This window comes from Heptranchias perlo, chromosome 10, assembly GCF_035084215.1.
Source record: "Heptranchias perlo isolate sHepPer1 chromosome 10, sHepPer1.hap1, whole genome shotgun sequence".
Classification (NCBI taxonomy): Eukaryota; Metazoa; Chordata; class Chondrichthyes; order Hexanchiformes; family Hexanchidae; genus Heptranchias; species Heptranchias perlo.
In genome coordinates, this window is record NC_090334.1 from 29,345,073 (window position 1) to 29,369,706 (window position 24,634).

The 24,634-nt window shown below is 44.2% G+C and overlaps 1 protein-coding gene across 1 annotated transcript in view; it reads left to right on the forward strand.

The window, feature by feature from the left end:
- Window positions 1-24,634, forward strand: part of LOC137326775 (uncharacterized) — a 113,115-nt gene that overhangs the window by 83,847 nt on the left and 4,634 nt on the right. Inside the window, exons 15-17 of the mRNA XM_067992170.1 lie at window positions 3,092-3,153; window positions 13,437-13,494; window positions 21,289-21,931. Coding sequence (XP_067848271.1) covers window positions 3,092-3,153; window positions 13,437-13,494; window positions 21,289-21,432 — 264 coding nt within the window. The 3' untranslated portion in view covers window positions 21,433-21,931. The remainder of the gene's footprint in view (window positions 1-3,091; window positions 3,154-13,436; window positions 13,495-21,288; window positions 21,932-24,634) is intronic.

The window sequence follows — 24,634 nt, forward strand, 5'->3', positions numbered from 1 at the left end:
GTATTGATTGGAAACATAACAAATAATCATACCACAGACTTTGACAGATCTCTTTAAGGAGTGCAACGTCAACTTACAACCTTTCCCTGTCAATTAGTCTATATGAGCTGTAAGAAAATAAAAAATGCGGATGGTTTGTTGAAGATTACATTTATGAAGAAGTTTTGTGTTTGTCTGACATTGTATGACTGCATAATTGTAGATGTTTTCTAGAATTACCGATTGGTATATGCTAACTTCTTCATATTATCGGTCACATGTCCACCATAGGCCAATCAAATGTGGTGAATTATTTCCACAAAAACACACAAGGCAGTCTCCTTACTACAATGAATCTGAAATTCTCCCTGTCCTGTTTTTACATTTTTTATTACTATTTCCCCATCTACTTTGCTGTTACATTTTTGGGTGATATCCTACTCTGGTTCAGCATCACTGACCACTTCTGTCAGCAGACCTTGTGTCCACAACATTTTGGAGTGTGCCTCCACCTGCACAATATCTAAGTTAAACAAAAGCACAACCCAGGGTTCGAATAGAGAACCCTTGTTACTGTTCACTGGCTTACTGGACTATATCACGTGCTGCTATGTGATTCTCCTCATCTTCGGTGGGTGGACTTATCAGATCCAGACTTAGACTATAAACCAACGGACAATTTATTCAACATAGAACAGTATGCAGTGCAAGCCAGTATATTTATAAACTTGGTTATCCCTCACAGTATATATAAATAAAAATGTTCCCCTGAGCTATCTTTAAACATCTCTACATCCCTGAGAATATGGATGATTTCTTACGTGATTAAACTGGCATAGAGTCAAACTATCATAGACTGTCTGCTGGTTGGAGACTGACTGTAGACTGATAAGTTAAATGCAGGTTGTAATTGGAACCCCCGGCCACAGAGCTACCCATCAAAAAGACTACAACAAAACAATGGCACTGGCCTATAGACAGGCCCAAAGCCCTGTGTTCACCCAAACTCAGCTGCCCATAAAAGAATGACTACCCCAGACAGGGCCGATTCCTTGATCTTTGCCAGACTTGTAGCTGTCTGTGAAGACATGGACAGACTAAATTATTTTAATTGGCTGCCATTCATACTCAATTACATGGGACATTTGTCGACCAATTTAGAAATATTTGAGATAGTTGGAACGCCATCAAATATACATTAAAACAGGTACAACACAATGCCTTTGCATTTGTCAACATGTAAGGAATCTTACAACACCAGGTTATAGTCCAACAGTTTTATTTGAAAATCACAAGCTTTCGGAGGCTTTCTCCTTCGTCGGGTGAGTGTGGGATTCCTTGAAAGTTACCGCATATATAGTCAGAGAACAATGCCTGGTGATTACAGATAATCTTTCCAACTGCCCATTATCAAGGCAATTAAAGGAATTGAATAGTGTTCAGACAGAGAGACATTAGATACAAGACTACTGAATATACAAACGGCCAGAACCAAAGAGAGAGAGAGAGAAACATCCGAAAGGAAGAGAGAGAGAATGACCAGTTGTATTAAAAACAGATAACTTTTTTTTCCCGCTGGTGGGGTTACGTGTAGCGTGACATGAACCCAAGATCCCGGTTGAGTCCGTCCTCGTGGGTGCGGAACTTGGCTATCAATTTCTGCTCGACGATTTTGCGTTGTCGTGTGTCTCGAAGGCCGCCCTGGAGAACGCTCACCCGAAGATTGGTGGCTGAATGTCCTTGATTGCTGAAGTATTCCCTGACTGGGAGGGAACCCTCCTGCCCTACCAGTCGGGGAACACTTCAGCAGTCAAGGACATTCAGCCACCGATCTTCGGGTAAGCGTTCTCCAAGGTGGCCTTCGAGACACACGACAACGCAAAATCGTCGAGCAGAAATTGATAGCCAAGTTCCGCACCCATGAGGACGGACTCAACCGGGATCTTGGGTTCATGTCACGCTACACGTAACCCCACCAGCAGGAAAAAAAAGTTAGCTGTTTTTAATACAACTGGTCATTCTCTCTCTTTCTCTTCCTTTCAGATGTTTCTCTCTCTCTCTCTCTTTGGTTCTGGCCGTTTGTATATTCAGTAGTCTTGTATCTAGTGTCTCTCTGTCTGAACACTATTCAATTCCTTTGATTGCCTTGATAATGGGCAGTTGGAAAGATTATCTGTAATCACCAGGCATTGTTCTCTGACTATATATGCGGTAACTTTCAAGGAATTCCACACTCACCTGACGAAGGAGAAAGCCTCCGAAAGCTTGTGATTTTCAAATAAAACTGTTGGACTATAACCTGGTGTTGTAAGATTCCTTACATTTGTCCACCCCAGTCCATCACCGGCATCTCCACACTTTGTCAACATTAGCATCTTAAAACCACCTTTTTTTCCCCCAACAGGAGCCTGTCATAGACTCACTGATGTTTATTCAACAGCCCACTAATTCCCACCCAGGCAATCTGTCTGGGTTTTATGCTGAATATGTGTGAACCTAAGTTATTAGCTCCTTATATTCTAATACTAGTAGTAAGGAATTCAAATCAATAAACGAATACAAACAAAATAATTTTTTTTGTCACATTTGCATTTTAATTTTTTTTTCTCATGATCTTTTCCTATTCTATTCCCTCTTGTCCGTGAATAAAATGGCTCCAAACCCACTCAGCAATGATCAGATTTTTTTTGTTGCTTACTCGAATCTCAGCCTATGCCTTGGCCCCAGTCTCCTCCATCAGCCACCCTCCACCCCCAAAGCAGTCTTTACCTTTCTCCACTCCCCTTCACCCCCAACAATAGACCTGATGCGAGTGTTATTCATTCAATATACTTCGGAAGCAATAATGAAAAATCCTGAATTCTATGCAATAGAATATTCCCATAATTATTATAGTCCAACACTACCTAAACAACAACAACTTGAACTTATATAGTGTCTTTAACACAGAAAAATGTCGAGTGCTAAACTTAGTATATGACCCAAAACCTCCTTTGGAGTATTCTGCAACATGTACCTTACACCATTACCGGACAGTCTATTAATGTGGCTGTATTAATGTGATGTTACTAATATTAGTGAAGAATATTTAATATGTATTCTTTATTGGCAGGCTGGGGACCCTGACAGATTATCTATTAAACAGAATTCTTCCAGTATTTCAGAGCTTTTCCAGTAAGTACATGGTTGGTGCATAAATATCTGTCAAATGAAGGATGGAACTAGGAACAATTAATATTTGCTATGAAAACAAAGAAAGAACTTGCACTTATATAGTGCCTTTCATGACCTCAGGACATCTCAAAGCACTTTACAGCCAATGTAGTCTTGTTGTATTGTAGGGAAAATGGCAAAAGCTCACAGCAGGTTCATCTGTTTCTGAAAAGACAAAAGACAGGCTAATGTTTTGGGTGAAGTCTCTTCTTCAGAACTGAGGGTCACCTCCTAAGATGTTAAAAGCTGTTGTTTCTTTTCAGATGCTGATGGATCTTCTGTGTATTTCCAGCATTTTCTGTTTTTATTTCAGATTTCCTGTATTCATGGTTCTTTTTTTTTAAAAATCGCTACTGATATTTGCTATGACAATCAATAATAGTTCTTAATTGTACACATTATGCTCTTATTAATAAGAAAACATATAAAGTCTATAGAAAGTCAGAGTATAACTTTACAACAAAACAGGCTCTAAATGCCTTGTAAGAAAAAGAAAACCCTAAAGAATTGAAGTCTTTGTCACTGCAAAGGTGTAGTTCCAGTCTGAAACAAAAACAGAAAATGTGGAAACAGACATCAGGGCCCCGATATTACCAGGGAGGTGGGATGGCAGCGGGGGGAGCTTCCGGCGCATGGGTAACCCGCCCAGTAAAATCCGTCCATTCCCCACGTGATTGCGGTAAATTGAAGGCACTTACCGTGGCTTCCAGGTTTCCCGTCGTCAACCTGCGCAGCGGGCGGACTGCGTATCCGCATCACAGGCTGTGAGCTGGAGGAGCCCTATTTAAAGGGGCACTCCTCCAATGCTGCTCCTGCAGCAACCAACCAAAAGTGCAGCATGGAGCAGACCAGGGGAAAGGCTGCTCCCAGGTTTAACAATGCCTCACTCCAGGTGCTACTGGATGGGGTGAGGAGGAGGAGGAGGGAGATTTTCTACCCAGCGGACGGGAGGAAGTGGCCTGCCTCTGCCACCAAGAAGGCGTAGCTCGAGGTGGTAGAGGAGGTCAGCAGCAGTAGCAATGTCTCCCGCACATGGATCCAGTGCAGGAAGCACTTCAATGATCTAACTAGGTCAGCCAAAGTGAGTACACATACTCATTCTCCTACACTCCGTCTTCCACATCACCGCCCCCCCCCCCCACCCCACAACTCCTTCTGCACTGCCAACACTACTCTATCACATCACTCCTCACACCCACTCAAACCTCATTCTCAATGTACCTGCACTTACTCACCTCCCTAGTACTCATCCCACCACTACCACTCAATCCAATCCTCATACAATGTCACGGCTCTGTCTCATACTCACCCTCTGATGCATCTCTTTCATGGTCAGCCTCACCCAAACCAATGCATTCAGCGGTTGGCCACGTCACCATCTCTCGCTCATGCCTCTCTACTTTCTCCCCTTATAGGAGAAGAGAGCCCAGAATGCATGGGAGAGGGCGAAGACTGGAGGGGGGGCTGCGACATCGGGTCGTCCTCATGGACGAGGAGCAGGAGGCTCTTGAAGTGAGCCGCACCCTCGAGTGCCTGTCCATGGGGAAACAAAGACTGCCACCCGAAAAATGGCTGGTGACAGAACTTTAACATTCAGCACTCACAATAGCAAATGATGTTAACATGCCTTGCCATCTTCAGCAACTCAACATCTGTCATCATGCTTAATATTGCCTTCTGTTGTCTCTTACAGGGCCTTAGCGACTGCTGTGACGGCGGAGGGCGATTCCTCAGAGGACCTGCCGGCCTCTGAGGGGGCACCGTCACATCTGAGCGTGCCATCCACCAGCGCAGATACACACACCTCGGTGGGTCCCAGTCCTCAGTTAGTTGGGGTTGCACAGAGAGAGTCACCACACACGTGAGCACGAGCAGACACTGGTGGCAGGGGCAGCTGTGGAGAGTCCACATCGGTGGGAGCATTCTTCCCCAGGCTCTGCTCAGCTGGACACAGATGCTGAATCCCGGGGACCATCCTTTAAAAGGAGAATGATCGAGGGACAGCAGCACATTTGCGAGGTGCTGGAACAGGTGCCACGTGCACTCTTCACAATCGCGCCGAGGATGGAGGAGTCCAACTCCTGCATGAATGGAATGATGGCACAGGTACAGGAGGGAATCTCTGAGATATTGTCACAGGGATGTGAGGGCATCTCTGAGATAGTGTCGCGGGTAAGTGCGGGACTGTCTGTGATGGAGGGAAGGCTAGCCTCCATCGAGCTTCAAGCACGGCTCACCAATGAGTCCATTGAGGCCCTGACAACGGCTCTTCGGACTGAGAGTGAGCAACTTTCTGCTGCCTTAAAAAGGCTGACAGATACACTAGCACTGGCCTTACTAGGCATCACACATGTCCTCCAAACTGTTGTCCAGCAGGATGGAGTGGTGTGCGCCTGGCCCAGGGCAAGGAATGATGGCGAAAGGGGACATGGAAGTGGGGACGCCACTCAAAGCACTCCCACGTCTCACCTGTTGCCCCCCTCTCAACCAGTACCTGCAGTGCTGCCTCCTCTCTAGGTGGTCGAGTCTGCCCCTGTACAGGTGCAGGTGGAGCAGTCTTTGGAGGGGCCGTCACGGGCACTGAAACCCAGAGGGCGTAGGCCCAAAGCATCTAATCGGTCAGGGCATGAACAAGAGCAACCTGCCACTACCTCTGCTGCAGCCACAGGGGAAGCACCGTGCAGGAGTAGTCGGAAGCGTAAGGCAAAGGTTTTGTGAGCAAAAAGGGGGTGCACAGGGGTGTTTGATTTTTGTTAATGGCACATTAAATATTATTATTGTCACCACTGCTGCCATGTCTTGGCCATTCTTGACTGGCTTGTGTGATAAGTCCCTTTCATGAGGTTCACCATGAACACCCACACTTGATGCCACCCGTTGGGTCACTCAACAGTGGGTGTATGTGTCGACTATTTTGTGCAGGGGACGGGGGAGGGGGCTGGTGTGGTTGCTTCTCTGTCCAGGTGGTGAGGACTGGACTCTTCACGCCGTCTGATGTTAGGAGAACCGTTCACATATCAGTGACTCCCTGGCCTCACGAGCAACCAGGTGAGCCGCTGTTCTGCCCATGGGTTGCTCCTCCTCCTCCTCCTCCTCCTCCTCCTCAATATGGGTGGCAGATGTGGACGGGGCCTTCTCCAGCGGCACCCTTCTCTGTTGTGCCCTGTTGTGCAGGGCACAACAGACAACTATAATGCGACCCACTCTGTCTGGTGCGTATTGAAGCGCTCCCCCAGACGATCAAGGCATCTGAAGCGCATCTTGAACAGCCCTATAGCATGCTTAGTTGTACACCTGGTAGCGATGTGGCTGTCGTTATATCGACTCTGTTGCTCGGTGATGGGGTTCCTCAGAGGCGTCATGAGCCACGTGTGCAGGGGGTATCCCTTGTCCCCGAGGAGCCAGCCTTTGCAGGTGTTCAGGGCGTGGAAGAGGGGCGAGATGTTAGACTCCCGGAGGATGAAGGAATTGTGGCAGCTGACAGGGTATCTGACGCACACGTGAAGGAATCTCTTGCGGTGGTCACAGGTGAGCTGAGTGTTGATGGAGTGATAGCCCTTCCTGTTGAGGAACAGTCCTGGCTCGTGTGGAGGTGCTCATATTGCTATATGGGTGCGATCGATTACACCCTGCACCCGTGGGAAGCCAGCAACAGTGTGGAATCCCACTGCCTTCTCCATCTTGCTGAGGTCATCCATGGCGAGGTTTATATAGTGCAAGGTCCTGTGAAACAAGCCGTCAGTGACCTGCCTTATGCACTTATGTGCAGATGACTGAGAGACCCCGGCGATGTCCCCGGTGGCACCCTGGAATGATCCGGAGGCGAAGAAGTTGAGGGCAGTGGTGACTTTGACAGCGACAGGTAAGAAGATGCTGCTCGGCCCAGCCGGAGCAGCTCGGCATGAAGGAGGCTGCAGATGTCCGCAACTATCTGGCGACTAACACTGAGCCTCCGTATGCACTGTTGCTCAGAGAGGTCCAGGAAGCTGAGCCTCAGTCTGTAGACCCTGTGGCAAGGGTAGTGCCTCCTGCAACGCCACTCTGTTGTTGCCCTCAGTGCTGTTGTGCAGGTGCCTGTGGCGCAGCACTGTGTCATGGAGCTCCACATAGCAGAGACGGTCGGCATGCCTGGCGAGGCTGATGATGTTGTTTGTCCTCGGATGAAGTGATGAATGCAGCAATGGCGCCCCCCATCCTGACGGTGTGAGTTTGAGGGGGTCTGCAAAGTAGGTAAATGTGTTTGCACAGCAGAGCTTAGGGTATAAATTAATAATTTTGAGTGGAAAGACAAAGGTGTTGCAGCCAAAACTTTGTCTGAAGTGACAGAGTGCCCTGCTGCAATAAATGAGTTATTCCCCCCACCTGTCAAATAATCCTTTGCATCTCCCACAGGCTGCTGGCTGAAACACGTCTGCTCCAACAGGGAGTGTTACCCACAGCACGGGAAACACGCTGAGGATCCTTCAAAATTGCACCCCTGCCAAAATCTCTAGTCAATGAGGTCTCCAAGTACCTCAACTACCTAAATAACTATCGAAATTATCATCCCACCGGCTTTAATTGCCGGTGGGAGTCCCGCATGCAAGAGCTGTGCACGCACCCGAAAGCGTCATTGGGGAACCCAGAAGTGAGTGGGTTAGAGCTGGGCTCCGAACCTGCTCCGGGATTCCGCCATCTTCGGAGCCCCTCCGCCCCCAACACACCCACTCGGCCATCCGAAAATCGGTCCCCAGGTCAGTGAGCATCTGTGGAGAGAATTGACAAGTTCATATTCCAGGTTTAACCCTTCATCAGAATCCAGTTCCGACTGGCCTGCGGTATGTTTCCAGCATTTTCTACTGTTTCAGATTTCTAGCATTTGTCATTTTTTGCTTTTTATTTGTATAGTTCCAGTATGACTTTTATTACCAGTTCTGAAACATTAACTTGTCTGAGGTCTTGGACTGACCTGCCGAATGTTTCCAGTGCTTGTGGTGAGCGCCATTGGAAGAGTGTATAAGGCCAAAGACACAGAGCCCTTCTCAAGGGCAATTCGGGACAGGCAATAAATGCTGGCCTTGCCAGCGATGTCCACATCCCATATAAAAAAAAGTGGGGCGGAGAACTGAAGTGACAGGGAGCTCTGGGTCGCAATTTCAGGCAGAATGGAGGTGTTCAACAAAGCGATCACCTAATTTGTGTTTGGTTTCTCTGATGTATAGGGGACTGCACAGACTGATCCTCCAGTAGCATAGAATTTTTTCCTTCACTTTAGGTTCAGGCCAGGACACAGTGCTGCATAGGATTCTTGCGGAACATAGAGCAAAGGCTTAATAAAAGTGTACAGAAAGTGTAGTGGTATCAGTAAAAGTGACCATGAAGCTATTGGATTGTTGTAAAAACCCAACAGGTTCACTAATGTCCTTTAGTGAAGGAAACCAGCCGTTCTTACCCAGTCTGGCCTATATGTGACTCCAGTCCCACACCAATGTGGTTGACTCTGAACTGCCCTCTGGGGTGGCCCAGCAAGTGACTCAGTTGTATCCTGGACAACTTGGGATGGACAATAAATGCTGGCCTTGCCAGCAATGCCCAAAACACAAGAATGCATTTAAACAGTGTAGTCATAAGGTTGTTTGCAAAACAAAGCTACCACTTTCTACAAGGTCTGAATCTGGGTGGATCAGTCCTGCAATAGCAGCCCTCTTCCCACTTACTTCTCCAGCATAATGGAGAGGTTCCCTAGCACGTTCCCATCATCCAGCTATTCTGTGAGTAGGAATCTTGCATTGAACACAGTTACCCCCAGCATTTAATGCAAACTGCCAACAGTTAGACGTGAGTTCCATTTTAAGAGCCACCTCATTCCATAATAAGCTAAAATGCCCAGATATTTTTACCTAAAAACGAATTTAATGCAGTTCTTATTTAATTTCAAAAGGTGATCAAATTTGGATAAAACAAACTTGTTCAACTCACATAAATTCAGAAGGAAAGTTACCTGAGCCATTTTGGGGTATGTCCTGCTGACCAGTTTTGGAACTGCATTGGTGCAGTCCAGGAGAAGGTTGTCTGCCTGCCCCATAAGCTGTGCATGGTATGTGGCACTGACAGACCAAGAAAGGAAACAAGGGCAGAAAATAATGTTAAAACAAATACTGCTCATCAAAATAATTCCAGTAAATATTCAGTCGTATACAGTGATTTCTTTTAGAGATTGCTTTCTCCAGCATACATTCTAATTACTTTTCATTTCAGTCCTGTGCTTTTACGTGGATAAGAATTATACCGGTTGTAAAGATGACTTGAACAAGATTACCGTTGCCTTTGTTAATCTAGTAATGTAAAAATAGCTAATTTCAGGAATCTTTAGTATTTTAGTCCATTTAAAATGTTCATGTAATAGAAAGGGCACCGCAGTGGTGCAAAATGCTGAGGGATAGGATGCAAGTTTGTACCTACAGTTTCCCACACTTCAGCTGTGCTTTTGTGGAAAGGTGCTGTGTGGAGCCAAGAAGAGAAAACTGATGGGGCAGTTTCTCTGGATCCCCCCACTTTATCCATCTCCTGTTGGTCAGTTACAGAGCAGCTGTGGTGGAGGCCTGGGAGCAACTGACTCCTCTGCTCACCACCTCTGCCAATGATGGTGCAAGAAAAAAACAAAAAGGCTTTAGAGGAGAAAGTAATGTACATTGTTATTGGTTTCCAATCACAAGTTATAATCATTAAACAATATAATTTTAAAGGACTTTACTAAGTTTAGTATGCAGTACCTAAAATTTGCCACAGGATGTCAGAATAACTTCTTTTTGGTTACTGCTGTGTTTTAGGTATTTCATTATAATAGTTTGCCACTGGGGGGTGCTGGGAGAAGGGTGTCCAAGCTGAGATCCCAACCTTCAAATGCCATGTACCCCATTTTATATATACCAAATGAGTTGTTGGTCTCTGTTGACCTCCTTTGGAGGGCCAATTAGAAACAGTACTCAGTTTATTGTACCTCTTCCAGCCATTCTAGGACCCAGGAAGGTTAGTCCTAGATGTCAGAGGAAGTACAGAGTTCACCTCCTTTATAGTGTGCCACCAGTGATGGTAGTGCTGTGAACTTGCTGCTGATGAACACTGTCAATGTAAAAGTGTACGCATCATCCCCACATCAGTACTGTTTCATGCCTGCTCACTATTTATGCCCATTGAAATGTTCAGTTTTAATGAAAGCATATAGAATATGGGAGAAAAACACAAGTAATATCTTGCCAAAATGCTTACGTATGAGTAGACTTGGACCTTGATAGTCATGCTCTCTCAGCAGGCTGTTTTTGTGAGTATTAGCTTGGCTCAGTTGGTAGCTCCTTGCCTCTGAGTCAGAAGGATCTGGGTTCAAGCCTCACAATGGACTTGAGCGCATAATCTAAAGAGCTTGTATTTAAATAGCATCTTTCACATCCTCAGGACATCCCGAGATGCAGAGCCAATGAATTGCTATTGAAGTGTAGGCACTCTTGTTTTGTAAAACCAATTTGTGCACAGCAAGGTCCCATAAACAATAATAAGATTAATAACCAGTTCATCTGTTTTTGGTTAGTCAGGACAAATCCCCTGCTCTTCAAAGAATGCAATGGGATCTTTTACATCCTGAGAGGGTAGACAGGGCCTCTGTTTAACATCTCATCTGAGAGACAGCAACTTTGACAACGCAGTACTGCACTGAAATGTCAGCCTAGATTATGTCCTTAAGTCTGTAGTGGGGCTTGAAGCTGCAGAGCCAAGAGCCGACTCAGCCTGTATTCACTCAAGTTTAGAAAATTGAGAGGGGATCTCATTGAAACATATAAAATTCTGACCGGGCTAGACAGACTGGGTGCAGGGAGGATGTTTCCCCTGGCTGGGGGATCCAGAACGAGGAGTAGGACATTTAGGACAGAGATGATGAAAAATTTCTTCACTCAGAGGGTGGTGAACCTGTGGAATTCTCTACCACAGAAGGCTGTGGAGGTCAAGTCACTGAATATATTTAAGAAGGAGCTAGATAGATTTCTAGACACAAAAGGCATCAAGGGGCATGGGGAGAGTGTGGAAATATGGTATTGAGATAGAGGATCAGCCATGATCATATTGAATGGCGGAGCATGCTCGAAGGGCCGAATGGTTTACTCCTGCTCCTATTTTTTGTTTCTATGTTTCTAATCTGCCTGCTTGGGTGACCATAAACGATCCCACGCCACTACCTGAAGAGCAGAGAAATCTCCCAGTGTCCTGATAGACATCGTCAAAAGCAGATCATCCAATCTTTTATTAATTTGCTCTTCTTGGCCGGTCTCCTAGCTTCCACCCTTCATCAACTTGAGCTCATCCAAAATCCTGCTGCCCATATCATAAGTCCCATTCACCCATCACCTCTGTGCTTGCTGACCTACATTAGCTCCCGATCCCCGAACGCCTCGATTTTAAAATTCCCATTCTATTGTTCAAATCCCTGTCTTGCCTTGTACCTCCCTACCTCTATGACCTCCTCCAGCCCTCAGAGAACTCTGCCTTCCTCTAACTCTGACCACTTGTCCATACTCCACTTCCTTCAACCTATCAGTGGTGGCCGTGCCTTCAACCCTCTAGGACCAAAGCTCCGGAAATCCCTCCCTAAACCTCTCCGCCTCTCCTCCTTTAAGACTTCCTTAAAACCTACCTCTTTGACCAAGCTTTTAATCACCTGTTCCAGTGTCTCCTTCTTTGGTTCAATTGGTCAATTTTTGTCTGATAATGATCCTGTGAGAAGCGCCTTGGGACTTTTTACTACGTTAAAGGCACTAGATAAATGCAGTTGTCGTTGTTGTTTGTGTGACCTTGTTGCAGCATTTACCTACATAACCATAGTGACTGCACTTGAAAAGTAAGCAACTGATTGCGAAGTGCTTCGGAACACCTTGAGAACATGAAAAGCACTATATGAATCTAGGTTCATTCATACAAAATGGCTGTGACCTTTAGTCTGATTTCTATGGCAATTTCTCCATGTGAAATGTAATTATGCAACAAGTGTTTATTCTTATAGTTTATATTCAATGGTTTATGTCTTTACTGAGTCAATGATGGAACTTTGTTTTTTTCTGAAACTGTTGCAAGATCATTGGTAAAAAGTTACCACAATGTCATAACTATGTCAGTCTGTAACTTCTCACGACCTCTGCACAGACAAGGCCCAGGTCAAAGTCATTGCTTACAACATAATGACGACAGAATTTGAATTGTAAGACCAAATCTAGTTTCTCGAGAATTGGTATGCAAGTTCATTGATATACTTAGCATTTCTTGAATTTCAACCAGAATATTTTCTGTCTGATGCACTAACTACACAGATTATCTATTGTAAACCACTCCCCAAAACATGATTGTTTATTATGCATAATCAAAATGATGAAATGTTCTTAATAAAGTCAGATAGAGTAATGATTATGTGCGAACAAAGTGTCCTGTCAATGCTTTGTTGCATCATATCAGTAAGAACATAAGAGTACCATACAGAAATGAGAAAAGGACATTAATTGATCCAGCTCACTTGTCACCAATTCCTGCTTCATAACCTAATCTGACCAATTTTCATCTTTCTCCCCATAACCATATGCTTCTCTCTGCTGAGTCAAAAATTGCCTTTTAAGTTCAGCTCATTTGGTCTTCCTTCTCATAGTGAGTGCAACTTTCAGTACCTCATTTCAATATTCAGCATTCAAAAGTAAGCTGCACAGGCCAGCGCAGTTTATTATATTATTAATAACAACAACAAAAATGTTGTTCATCAGAGCAGCCTTATCCTGTTTTTCAAACTTGCTTACATTGAAATGTTGCCTCTTTGCCCAGCCATGCACACATAACCAGTCCTGTTTATCCAGTGGTATCATTAATTCCTCAGATTTACTTAGGCAAATGCAGTTAGATTTGCAAATCACTATTGAACAATAAAATGTATTCACTTCGATAAAAGGCACACTAACATTATATCATTTTGATTTTGCAGTCTTCATGCTTAGCTTTAACTGTGATTTTTACAGATATACTGAGCCTGATTTATCATATCTTTAAATCCAGTGGTACAAATAATGCAACCTATTATTGTAGAATATTTGTATCACTTTGCAAGTAAATTAGATATGTTTATTCAGCAGTTTTGTTAACCCCATAGTAGAAACTCATAAAAGATTAAAACGTTACAACAATGCTTGACTATACCAAGACATTTTCAATGTTTTATATTTGTTTTCATTTGCCTCCAGGTGTTATGGGGAAAGACCTCCAATGATGACAATATTTCTGAAGAAATTAGGATATGAGGTAAACAAATGGCAACTAACAAAGTGGGCCAAAGATAAACTTTCTTCGTGGTTGAGTAATTATAACTCAGCTCATTTCCTGAGGGAAAAGTAGTTGAAAATAATGTTTAAAAATATTTTGATGGGGTCATAACCCCTAGATTACCAAGAAGCTTGCACCTATAGGTGTGGTAATGCCAAAATTACCTTACCCATTGGTATAAGCTTCTTAATTTGTTCCTTAAACTTTAGTGTTCTTTATTGATTGAGTTCTGTACAATATGCTTAATTATGTAATGTTAATTCAGTTATTATTAAAGAGAATGATCATGATTTTCAGAGTAGCACATTCTCTCTAATTTGACAATAGTTGCCAATTCTCAAAGAAGCAGACAGTAGCACACTTGCTCACCAAAGTTAGAAGGTTACACTTTTTCATTGCATAAAGTGAACTAGTATTTGTTTGTCACAATTTAAACTGATAAAGAACTGAGGTTATTTTTGTAAAACTGAAAGAAAAAAGCAACAACTTTAAGTCTGTTATTACTTTAAAATATTTAAGGCAATTTTAATCTGAAATTATAAATATGAAATATTCTTATCACAGTAATGTTAACTGGAGATGTAGAAAAGTATTATTACAGTGAGGGTTGATACCTCACTTTCTCACTAACACCTCACTTTCCTCATATCCGGAACTGCTCTTCCTCCTGACAAATCTTTTCATCTACTGTATCTGCATGATATTTGTTCCTATCATCATATCCAGGAAATCGGCATGGTGGCGGGACTAGCACCTGCCCAAGTTAACGAGTGCAGAACCAGCTTGTTATTTCTAGGTTCAGCCTCATGAACATATTGTGGGTAAACTACAGGCGTGAATTATGCTCCGATTGGTAGCTCATGCATTAGTGGGCTGGAAATCAGATGTTGCTGCAGGTCTTAAAGGCCTGCAGCAATTTAAAGGAGCTTTCCTCCTCTTTATTCTCCTCTACTTCATTGAAGTAAGACAAATAAGGAGTGATTCCTGAAGGGTGGGTAGTTTTCTAAAATCCGTGCACCAAAGCCCTCCTACAAACACCAGAGTTGACAGCAAAAAGAAAACATTTAGCTAAAATGAAAAAAAAATTCGATTTCAAAATCATTCCTACAAACTGTTTCATACTTGTGTGGACTACAAGTTGACTGACTTTGCTGATATCACTTGTGGCAGCCTGGAATGAGCTCTTGGCAAAGAAGTTTAGGGCTATAGTGAACTTTTCAGCAACTGGCAGTGTTATGCCTGCTCTGGAGCTTGGCTGCAAGTCATTTTGTAGCCTTTAACACAAATCTATCACTGCATCCCTGGTAAATCTTGGCCCCCACATTGATTGCTCTTCTAACAAGTTCAGATCTTTGTATTTGTTTGGGAGGGTTGGGGCTGATAGACACACTGCTCCTACAATGTACTGTAGCTTGTCTTGTATCCCCTCATTCTTCCTTATCTTCTTCATTCTCTTATCCAAGTAAGACAGAAAAAGAGGTTCCCACAAGGACACCCACTAGCCAAAGCAATAGGTAATTTTCTAAAAGCCCTTCTATAAATACCCTTCATATACAGAATTGACAACAAAAAGAAAACATTCAGCCACAGTGGGTAAGACTATTTTAAAAACACACCTAAAACTGTTGTCCTGAAAAGCACAGCCTTGCAACTTTGGATACCCAGTTTATAAGAGTGACATTAAGAAGAGGTCTACTTTTGGTTTGATGGCTGGAAGATTATGCAGAAATCTAAATGATGCGACTTCCACCCCATTAAAATATTAAACTAATTCTGGTGGGAGCTTGTGTCACTGAGCAAATTCACCCTGGAAAGCATGTCATGCATAAAATGGGCAGAGATCAGACATCACTGATCTCTGCCCATTTTTCCACTCCATAGCATCCAGTGTGCACCTGCGAACGGGCAGAATCAAAATGAAAATTAATTCCCCAAAATCTCAAATACTGAGTGAGATATATTCATGTATTTTAATTCCCTCTCATGCTGAGAACTGACAAAATCTTACCTTTCCGAAGGAGTACAAACAGAATATTTACTCTTATCACAGAATGGTTACAGCACAGAAGCAGGCCATTTGACCCATCGTGTCTGTGCCAGCTCTCTGCAAGAGCAATCCAGCTAGTTCCACTCCTCCACCCTTTCTCCATAGCCCTGCAAATTTTTTCCCTTCAAGTACTTATCCAATTCCCCTTTGAAAGCAACGATTAAATCCGCCTCCACCACTCTTTCAGGCAATACATTCCTGATCATAACCACTCGCTGCATAAAAATTTTTTTCCTCATGTTGCCTTTGGTTCTTTTGCCAATCACCTTAAGTCTGTGTCCTCTGGTTCTTGACCCTTCCGCCAATAGGAACAGTTTCTCTCTATCTACTCTGACTAGGCCCCTCATGATCTTGAAAACTTCTGTCAAATCTCCTCTTAACCTTCTCTGCTCTAATAAGAACCACAGCTTCTCCAGTCTATCCACGTAACTGAAGTCCCTCATCCCTGGCACCATTTTAGTAAATCTCTTCTGCACCCTCTCTAAGGCCTTCACATCCTTCCTAAAGTGTGATGCCCAGAATTGGACACAATACTCCAGTTATGGCCGAACCGGTGTTTTATAAAAGTTTATCATAACCCTTAATGCATATTGAAATATGTAGCCGAACAGCTATTTTGTGAACTGTCAATGAATTGGCATATAATTGTCAATTTCACAGTGTAAGGCAATAAAGATAGCAGATGTGGGAATAGGAACCTTCATATTGGTGCAGGAGGTGGTGCTGCTCTGAGACTAGGTTTGAAGCGTTATGTGGCTGAGTAAGTGGAGCTTTACTCTGCATCCAACCAATGCTTGATGTGAGCACTGGGTGCCCAAAGTGGAAAAGTAGTAATCCTTACCTTGATAAGTTCAAAAAAAAATTACAAAAAAAATGAATTTGAAAGGTTCCAGAAGAAACCACATGTTGCCATTCCCTTACTATATGCATAACTCACAATCACTGAAACCTATAGGGGGCTAAATTGGGGCATGTAGCACCTGTTGTGTAGGTGCAGGACACCATCTTGGTAAAGGCATTTGCGCACGTGCACCTAACAAACGGTGACAGCATATAAAGTAGGGTGATTATAACGTTAATCAGTGTGTAACGCTAATTTGAAGCAGCTGCCACCATTTTCAAACTCCCCGCTCCAGCCAACGCATTGTCCTAACCTCGCACAGCTGAACAGGAGTTAAAGCGCATAAAGGACCTCCCACCAACACTGTTTAAAGGGATCATACAGGAGTTACAGGTTAGTTGCTGGATTAGTTATTCTGGCTGTTGCTACAATTGTGGGTGTTTGTAGAAGTTTCCTATACTTGGAGAAAGTTACAATATTCTATAGAGAGTGGTCTGGGTGGTCGTGCAGTACTGGTACTGGCATTTAAATAGTGCTGAACAAGGTTGCTGCCAGACATGGATGGCCTTCTAGGGCTTCCTCTGGGAATTGAACATGACTGGGAGAGTGAAGAGCGGAGGAGGAGGAGGAATAATAATCGGAATCGGAGGAATAATAATCGGAATCGGAGGAGGAGGAGGAATAATAATCGGAATCGGAGGAGGAGGAGGAATAATAATCGGAATCGGAGGAGGAGGAGGAATAATAATCGGAATCGGAGGAGGAGGAGGAATAATAATCGGAATCGGAGGAGGAGGAGGAATAATAATCGGAATCGGAGGAGGAGGAGGAATAATAATCGGAATCGGAGGAGGAATAATAATCGGAATCGGAGGAGGAATAATAATCGGAATCGGAGGAGGAGGAATAATAATCGGAATCGGAGGAGGAGGAATAATAATCGGAATCGGAGGAGGAGGAGGAATAATAATCGGAATCGGAGGAGGAGGAGGAATAATAATCGGAATCGGAGGAGGAGGAATAATAATCGGAATCGGAGGAGGAGGAATAATAATCGGAATCGGAGGAGGAGGAGGAATAATAATCGGAATCGGAGGAGGAGGAATAATAATCGGAATCGGAGGAGGAGGAGGAATAATAATCGGAATCGGAGGAGGAGGAATAATAATCGGAATCGGAGGAGGAGGAATAATAATCGGAATTGGAATCTCTGAATCCAACGAGAGCCTTCAGGGACCAATTCTCTTACCGCAACTTCAGCGATGACCAGTGCATCCGACGGCTGCGGTTCATGAAAGAGGTCGTCACTGAGATTTGTCAATTACTGCGGCCTCGGAGCAGGGCAAGGACAGCATTACCTACAGCTGTCATGGTAGCTGTGGCACTTAGTTTTTACAGCTCTGGCTCCTTTCAGGCTGCTGCTGGCAATATAAGCAACATCTCGCAGTTTGCAGTGCACTGCTGTATAAGGGAGGTCACTGAGGCTCAGAAACAGATTCATCACGTTCCCTCTTGACAGAGACGAGCAGCATGAGCGAGCACGAGGGTTTGCTCACATTGCAGGCTTCCCCATGGTGCAGGGTGCCATTGACTGCACGCATATTGCCATGCAGACTCCACATCTGAACTCAGCCATAGTCATGAACAGAAAGGGATGCGCAATGTGCAGCTAGTGTGCGACCACAGGCAGCGCATCATGCAGGTCAGTGCCCGCTATCCTGGCAGCAGTCATGACTCCTTCATTCTGCGGTAGTCCAACATGCCACCTATATTTCAACCAGCACGGCAAGTCAAAAGCTGGCTACTGGGCGACAAGGGTTATCCCCTCATGAAGTGGCTCATGACTCTGGGCCGGAACGCACGCACGTGTGCACAGCAGGTGTACAATGAGAGCTATGCTGCCACACAGATTATCATCGAGTACACCAAAGGCATCCTCAAGCAATGCTTCCGCTGTCTGGGCTGCTCTGGAGGAGCCCTGCAGTACTCAGCTGAGCGGCTATCAAGATTTGTCGTGGTATGTTGCACAATCATGAGGGATCAGCCCTCGCCTCAGTCTATCCGGCGAGAACCTGAGCTAAAGGCAGAGGAGGAGATGGAGGAGGAAGTGCAGCATGAAGTGGAGGAAGAGGCAGGGAAGCAAAAAGGTAGCCAGGTCCTGCCTGGCAGGGCTCAGTGTGATCAGATGATTAATGAGTGACACCAGTAACCTTAAGGACACCCCCCCCCCCCATTCACCAACTATCCCACACTCCTTATCTTTCCTCTCCCACATGACCATCAAATCGTCCTCCTTATGATTACACATGGCTTCCTCCCTCAGCCCATCGCAGAAATGAAAACCAAATGACAAAGGGACATGGGCTGAGTTGTGCTGCGGGGAGAGGAGAAAGTAGGATGCGTGTGCTGACACCATCTGCAGCACGTGAGCCAGAAAAGGTTGTGGGATGAGGGAGAAGTGGGGAGTGAGAAGGAGGATTAGGTACGCAGAGACCCTCATCATCGACATCTCCAGCACTGCCAGTGGCCACGGCCGCAGTGACGAGGACGTGTAGGTGTGCCTGTCCTCCCCCAAGTCATTCCTGCTGCCTGTTGTTATGCGCCACCTTCTCCTGCAAGAAAGGAAGTGGGTCAGTGGGTGTCCTGCAAGATGTTTGGGTGATGTGGCTGTCATGGTTGAATAGCTGCCAGTGTGTGTGACCTGTGAGTTGTGGGTATGCGGCTCGCAAGAGTGGTACTGTGTGAGGGTGAGAGGAAGCATCGGATTCACAGGGTTGTGCACTGATTGAAAGTTTGTGGATAGGTGGGTGATGGAGGGGTGTAGTGCACTGAGCAGTGGATGAGGCTAGTGGTGCAGTTGGTAGGAGATGCCACTTGACAGTTGAACTCACTCACCTTGACCGCGTGTCAAATCATTGAACTTCTTTCTGCACTGCATCCATGTGCGTGGTGCGATGCTCCTGGCATTTACCTCGTCTGCCACAGCCTCCCCAGCACGTGTCTGGAGGGCCTCCTGCCCCCCCCCCACCATGGATATAGGATGGCCCTCCGTCTGTCCACCTCTTCTACCAAGGCCTCTAGTGCGTCATCTGAGAACTTTGGTGCATGTTCTCTCGCAGGCCCAGCCATTCTTCAGTATATTCCAGTGCCGTTAGTTGCCACACCAATTCCAGGTCTCCCTGCAGCCACAGTGTACCTGCCCTTTAAGAAGTGCAGACTGCCTTTAAGTAGTGCAAATTACTCCCGATATTGGGACCCCTGCTGGTGCGTGCAGCCAATCAACAGCGCAGGTAGCATTGCATGCAGCAATCACTGCAATCACCAGGCAGCACAAATGTTACTTGCTGCCTGCATCTCAATGACCAGGTGCGGGTTAATCTCGCACCGCGATCCCATCGCCCGTTTCTGGGGGATAACCAATTTAACCCCCACTGTCCTTATGAGTAGCCAGAGTCCAGAATTTATTCCCGTTTCAATCATCAGATTTGCAACCACCTGAATCTTGCTGCACTCTAGCGCCATCTGTTGTTTTACCTGGCTACTAACCTTACTTGCTTTACGTTGTGTAATATCAATGATACTGAATACCTTTATAATCTAATCCATTAAAAACTGTGTCAGGCAAACATAAGCTTTCCATGCAAGTAAGAGCTGGTAGATAAAGGAAACCTGTGTTTCAGTTCCCGAATTAATCAGTCAGTAAAATAAAAACAGAAAATGTGGAAACATACAGCATTTGAAAAGCAAGACAGATTCATGTTTCAAGAGGAGATCCTTCATCAGCTTTATAAGATTTAATGACATGATGACTTTATTGTAATATCTGTTTCCAAACATGTAAACTGACCCATACATTTTACCATAAGAACATAAGAGATAGGAGTAGGCCATAAGGCCCCTTCAGCCTGCTCCGCCATTCAATGATCTTTGACCTCAACCCCACTTTCCTGCCCGATCCCCATATCCCTTGATTCCCCTAGAGTCCAAAAATCTATCCATCTCAGCCTTGAATATATTCAATGACTCAGCATCCACAGCCCTCTGGGGTAGAGAAGTCCAAAGATTCACAACCCTCTGCGTGAAGAAACTCCTCCTCATCTCAGTCTTGAATGGCCGACCCCTTATCCTACAACTATGCCCCCTAGTTCTAGACTCTCTAGCCAGGGGAAACAATCTCTCAGCATCTACCCTGTCAAGCCCCTGAGTTTACCAGGTTATTGGTGCTTCTTTAACATCCCACTCTACTACAGTTGTCAGCGTGGACTCAGTGGTAGCACTCTTGCCTCGGAGTCAGAAGGTCTAGGACTTGAGCACATAATCTAGACTTACGCCTCAGTGAAGTACTGTCAGAGCGTTGTATTGTTGAAGGTGCTGAATTTTGGATGAGATAATAAACTTGCCCACTTAGCACTATTTGAAGAGCAGGTGATTTCTTCTGGGTCCTGGCAAATATTTATCCCTCAATCAACATCACTAAAATAGATTATCTGGCCATTAATTTTGTTTCTGATTGTGGGACCTTGCTGTGCGTAAATTGTCTGCCGTATTTCCCTACATTACAACAGTTACTACACTTTAAAATACTGCATTGGTTGTGAAGCACTTTGGGATGTGAGGTTATGAAGAGTGTTGTATAAATACAAGTTATTTCTTTCTTTTACTTTCTCAATTCTATATTGTTATAGCCTTTCTCAGTTCAACATCTAACTTTGACAATCAAATCTTTTCAAATATTCTTCCTCCCTCCTGTTTAAAAAAGAAAATCTATAGCTTTCCATTGCATACCCATTTACACAAGTATTATAGTGTCTTATCAAAACTGTTCAGTTACTGCAAACTGTGGCTTATTGGCTGGAATTTACTCATCATTGTCTCTTGTTTCCAGCAATATGTTCCTCATTTTGAGAATGCTGCCATAGGTTTAATGGAGCTGCCTTATTTAAATGAAGAAAGACTGACACAACTAGGCATTCCCTTGGGACCAAGACTTCGCATTCTCCATGAGGTCACAAGTACCACCTACGTGTGAGTCGCACCACCAGCAACTCACCCAAATCAATCAAAATTATTTTTTATTTTGGACTTTTAGAATGATTAGTTTCCCTATTAAGCCGAAAGAATCCTAATAACACCCCCCAAAGATTTTTTGAAATCAGTGTTCCAGACAGAACATGAATCAGAAACCTAAAATGCCCTAACATTGTCTACCACATGTATCCACTCGTTCTTGACGATGGCAATTGATTCAGTTATTCACACGAGAAAAACTCTGGATGCCACTTCCAGTTGCTGTTTCACTATTGTCTGGCAATAGACCTGCAACATACTGTCCTTGTGACAGTTACCAATCAAATCAGAATCACTGCTCAATCCTGTAAATTCCTTGGCAGTCAGAGACTCACATGACTGTACTGCTGAAGTGTAACTGTTCGATTGTGGAAAGCACTGATATGACCTGGAATTTGATGCAACCAAAAATGGCTAAATCAAGCTTGAACACCAGAAACCCCATGAATGATCAAAGAAATGTAAGTTATGATCTAAAACATCAAGATAGATTACAATCAGTGTTGCATATAGTCATTATATTTTTGTTTACTTTTATACTCTTCCCTTCTTTCATCACTCTCCCGTCTCCCTGGTCCATATTTCGTCCACAATTAAGAGATTACTGGATAACCTGCTTGCAGGCTGATGCCACTCTGAACCAGCTGCTGGATGCTGTGTGACAGCAGGCCAAGATTTGTTTAATTTCCTCTGCTTTTGTGGGCCAATCCCAACTTTCTTTCTGCATGTTTCCACACTACTATGACTGAGATTGATTTTTTAACACCGCGGGAGATTACAGTTGAGAATCTGCGGCCGATTGCTCCATGACATTACATATTTGTGCACCACAATGAGGCTCCATTACCACTGTCTGTTTTTTTCATGAGGATGTATTATCCCTCAGTTTTACATACCTCCGCCGACCCTGCCCTGGGTCCCTCTAAGGTCCAGGCAAGTGGGAACTCCCGACTTAGGGAGTCTCCGCTCCGCTCCTTCCCATCTCCTCTTATGCCAATGGCCTTTTTTTGGGGTGAGTGGAGGCTCTACTCCCAACAGGCCATCATAGATTCCCTGATGTAAGGCTGGAATCCAGTGTATCTGGGTCACTGGTAATTTGTGCCCCTTCTGACTCACTCCCATTAGTTACAGCAGGAAAGCACTGAAAAAAACATGGATTTTTGGGCCCTAAATGTTTATGTCTGTTACTAATGGATGAGAAAGTCATTCCGCAAAGTCTGAAATTAAATCATAGATATTATGGCACAGAAGGAGGCCATTCGGCCCATCGTGTTGTGACCCTCCCCCCCTCCTTTTTATCACCCTCTCTATCTTGTCTGAAAACCCTGTAACCAGGAATGTTGAGCTGCCATTCCTGGCCTTCTTTATGCCATGTTTCAGTAACAGCTAAATACAGTTTGTTCATAGTGCAGTTAATGTACAGTTATTTCTAACAAATGTGGATTTAATATTTAATGTTGGTGTATAAGCTGTAGCACAGAGCGCATCGTGAACCGAGTGGGAACTTGAGAATTTGGTGAGCGTAGGAATTAGGTGCAGAGGGGGAAGAAACAAAAAGAGACTAAAAAGTAATTATCTATAAATAAATATAGACTAAGATATGGCAGAGTATGTCTGGACTGCAGTATGTGGGAGTTTGTAGATATCGTGAATGTCCTGAGCAAACATATCTACAGTAGATCTCTCCGCTTCAAATCTCTCCAGCTCAGAATCATTGAGCTGGAATGCGAGTTGGAGACACTCTGACACATAAGGGAGGGGGAGGAGTATCTGGACAGTTTGCTCCAGACCTCGGTCACACCTCAGAGAGGTACAGCATCAGAACGGGGTCAATGTGACCGATAGTGTACAGAATAAGGAATGGTGTGGGAAAGAGAGGTTCCATTTCATGGGACATTGGCACCAGTACGGGGACAAGAAGGAACTGTACCATTAGGGTCCTAGCAGAAAGGATAAATAAGGCAGTCACAAGGACTTTAAACCAGTAAATGGGCGGGGGGAGGGCTCAGGTGGAAAAGGTAGTGTAAATCATATTTCTAAAACAAACGAAAGGGAGTAGATTGATAGTCAGAAATTATATTTTAGGCACTACAGGTAAAGGGAAAACTAAAAGATGTAAAGTAATTAAATCTTGAGAGAGAAATAAGAAATGAGAGAGAAAAACAACATTAGAGCAGAAGGACGGGTTACAATGAGAGGCCCAAATTAGCGTTCTTTATACAAACGCATGGAGTACAAGGAACAAATTGAGTGAATAGCAGGCACAAATTCAACTTAGAGGGAACGACATGGTAGCCATTACTGAGACATGGCTGCAAGACGGTCAGGACTGGGAACTGAATATACCAGATTATAAGGTCTATCAGAAGGATAGGGAAACTGGTAGAGGGGGAGGAGTAGACTTAGCGGTTAAGGATGAAATTACTTCAATGATAAGAGAGGATACAAGGAGAGGTAAGCAGGCAGTGGAGACTTTATGGGTAGAATTAAGAAATAGAAAAGGATTTAAGACTGTAGTGGGAGTTGTGTACAGTCCCCTGGTAGCAGCTGTGAAGTGACAGAATGTATAAATGCAAAGATTGGACAAGCATGTAGCAAAGGCAGAGTGGTTTTAATGGAGAATTTTAATTTTCATATTGATTGGGATAAGCAGACGAGCTCATGTCAGAAAGGTAGAGACTTTCTCGAGTGTGTTCAGGCTAGCTTTGTGCAACAATATATTCTAGAACCAACAAGGGGGCAGGCCATGTTAGATTTAATAATGAGTAACGAGCCAGATTTAATTAACAGCCTAACGGTGTATAAATATTTATCTAATAGCAATCATAATATGATTAAGTTCAATGTTGTGTTTGAAAGGGAAAAACCCATATCAGTTACGAAGATTCTAAATTTAGGTCAGGCCAACTTCAATGGGACGAGATAGAGACTGTCCACAGTAAACTGGGCAAATCTGTTAATGGGTAAAATGACAGATGATCAATGGGAGATGATACAGAACCAATTTATATCCCTAAGGGGCAAGAGCTCTACTTGCCAAAAAAAAACAGCCATGGATGACAATAGGTGATGACAATAGGTAAGGACAACATAAAACTAAAAGACAATCGAGCGGGAGGAGGTATTGCCAGTTTTAGCAGGCCTAAAAATGGATAAATCCCCAG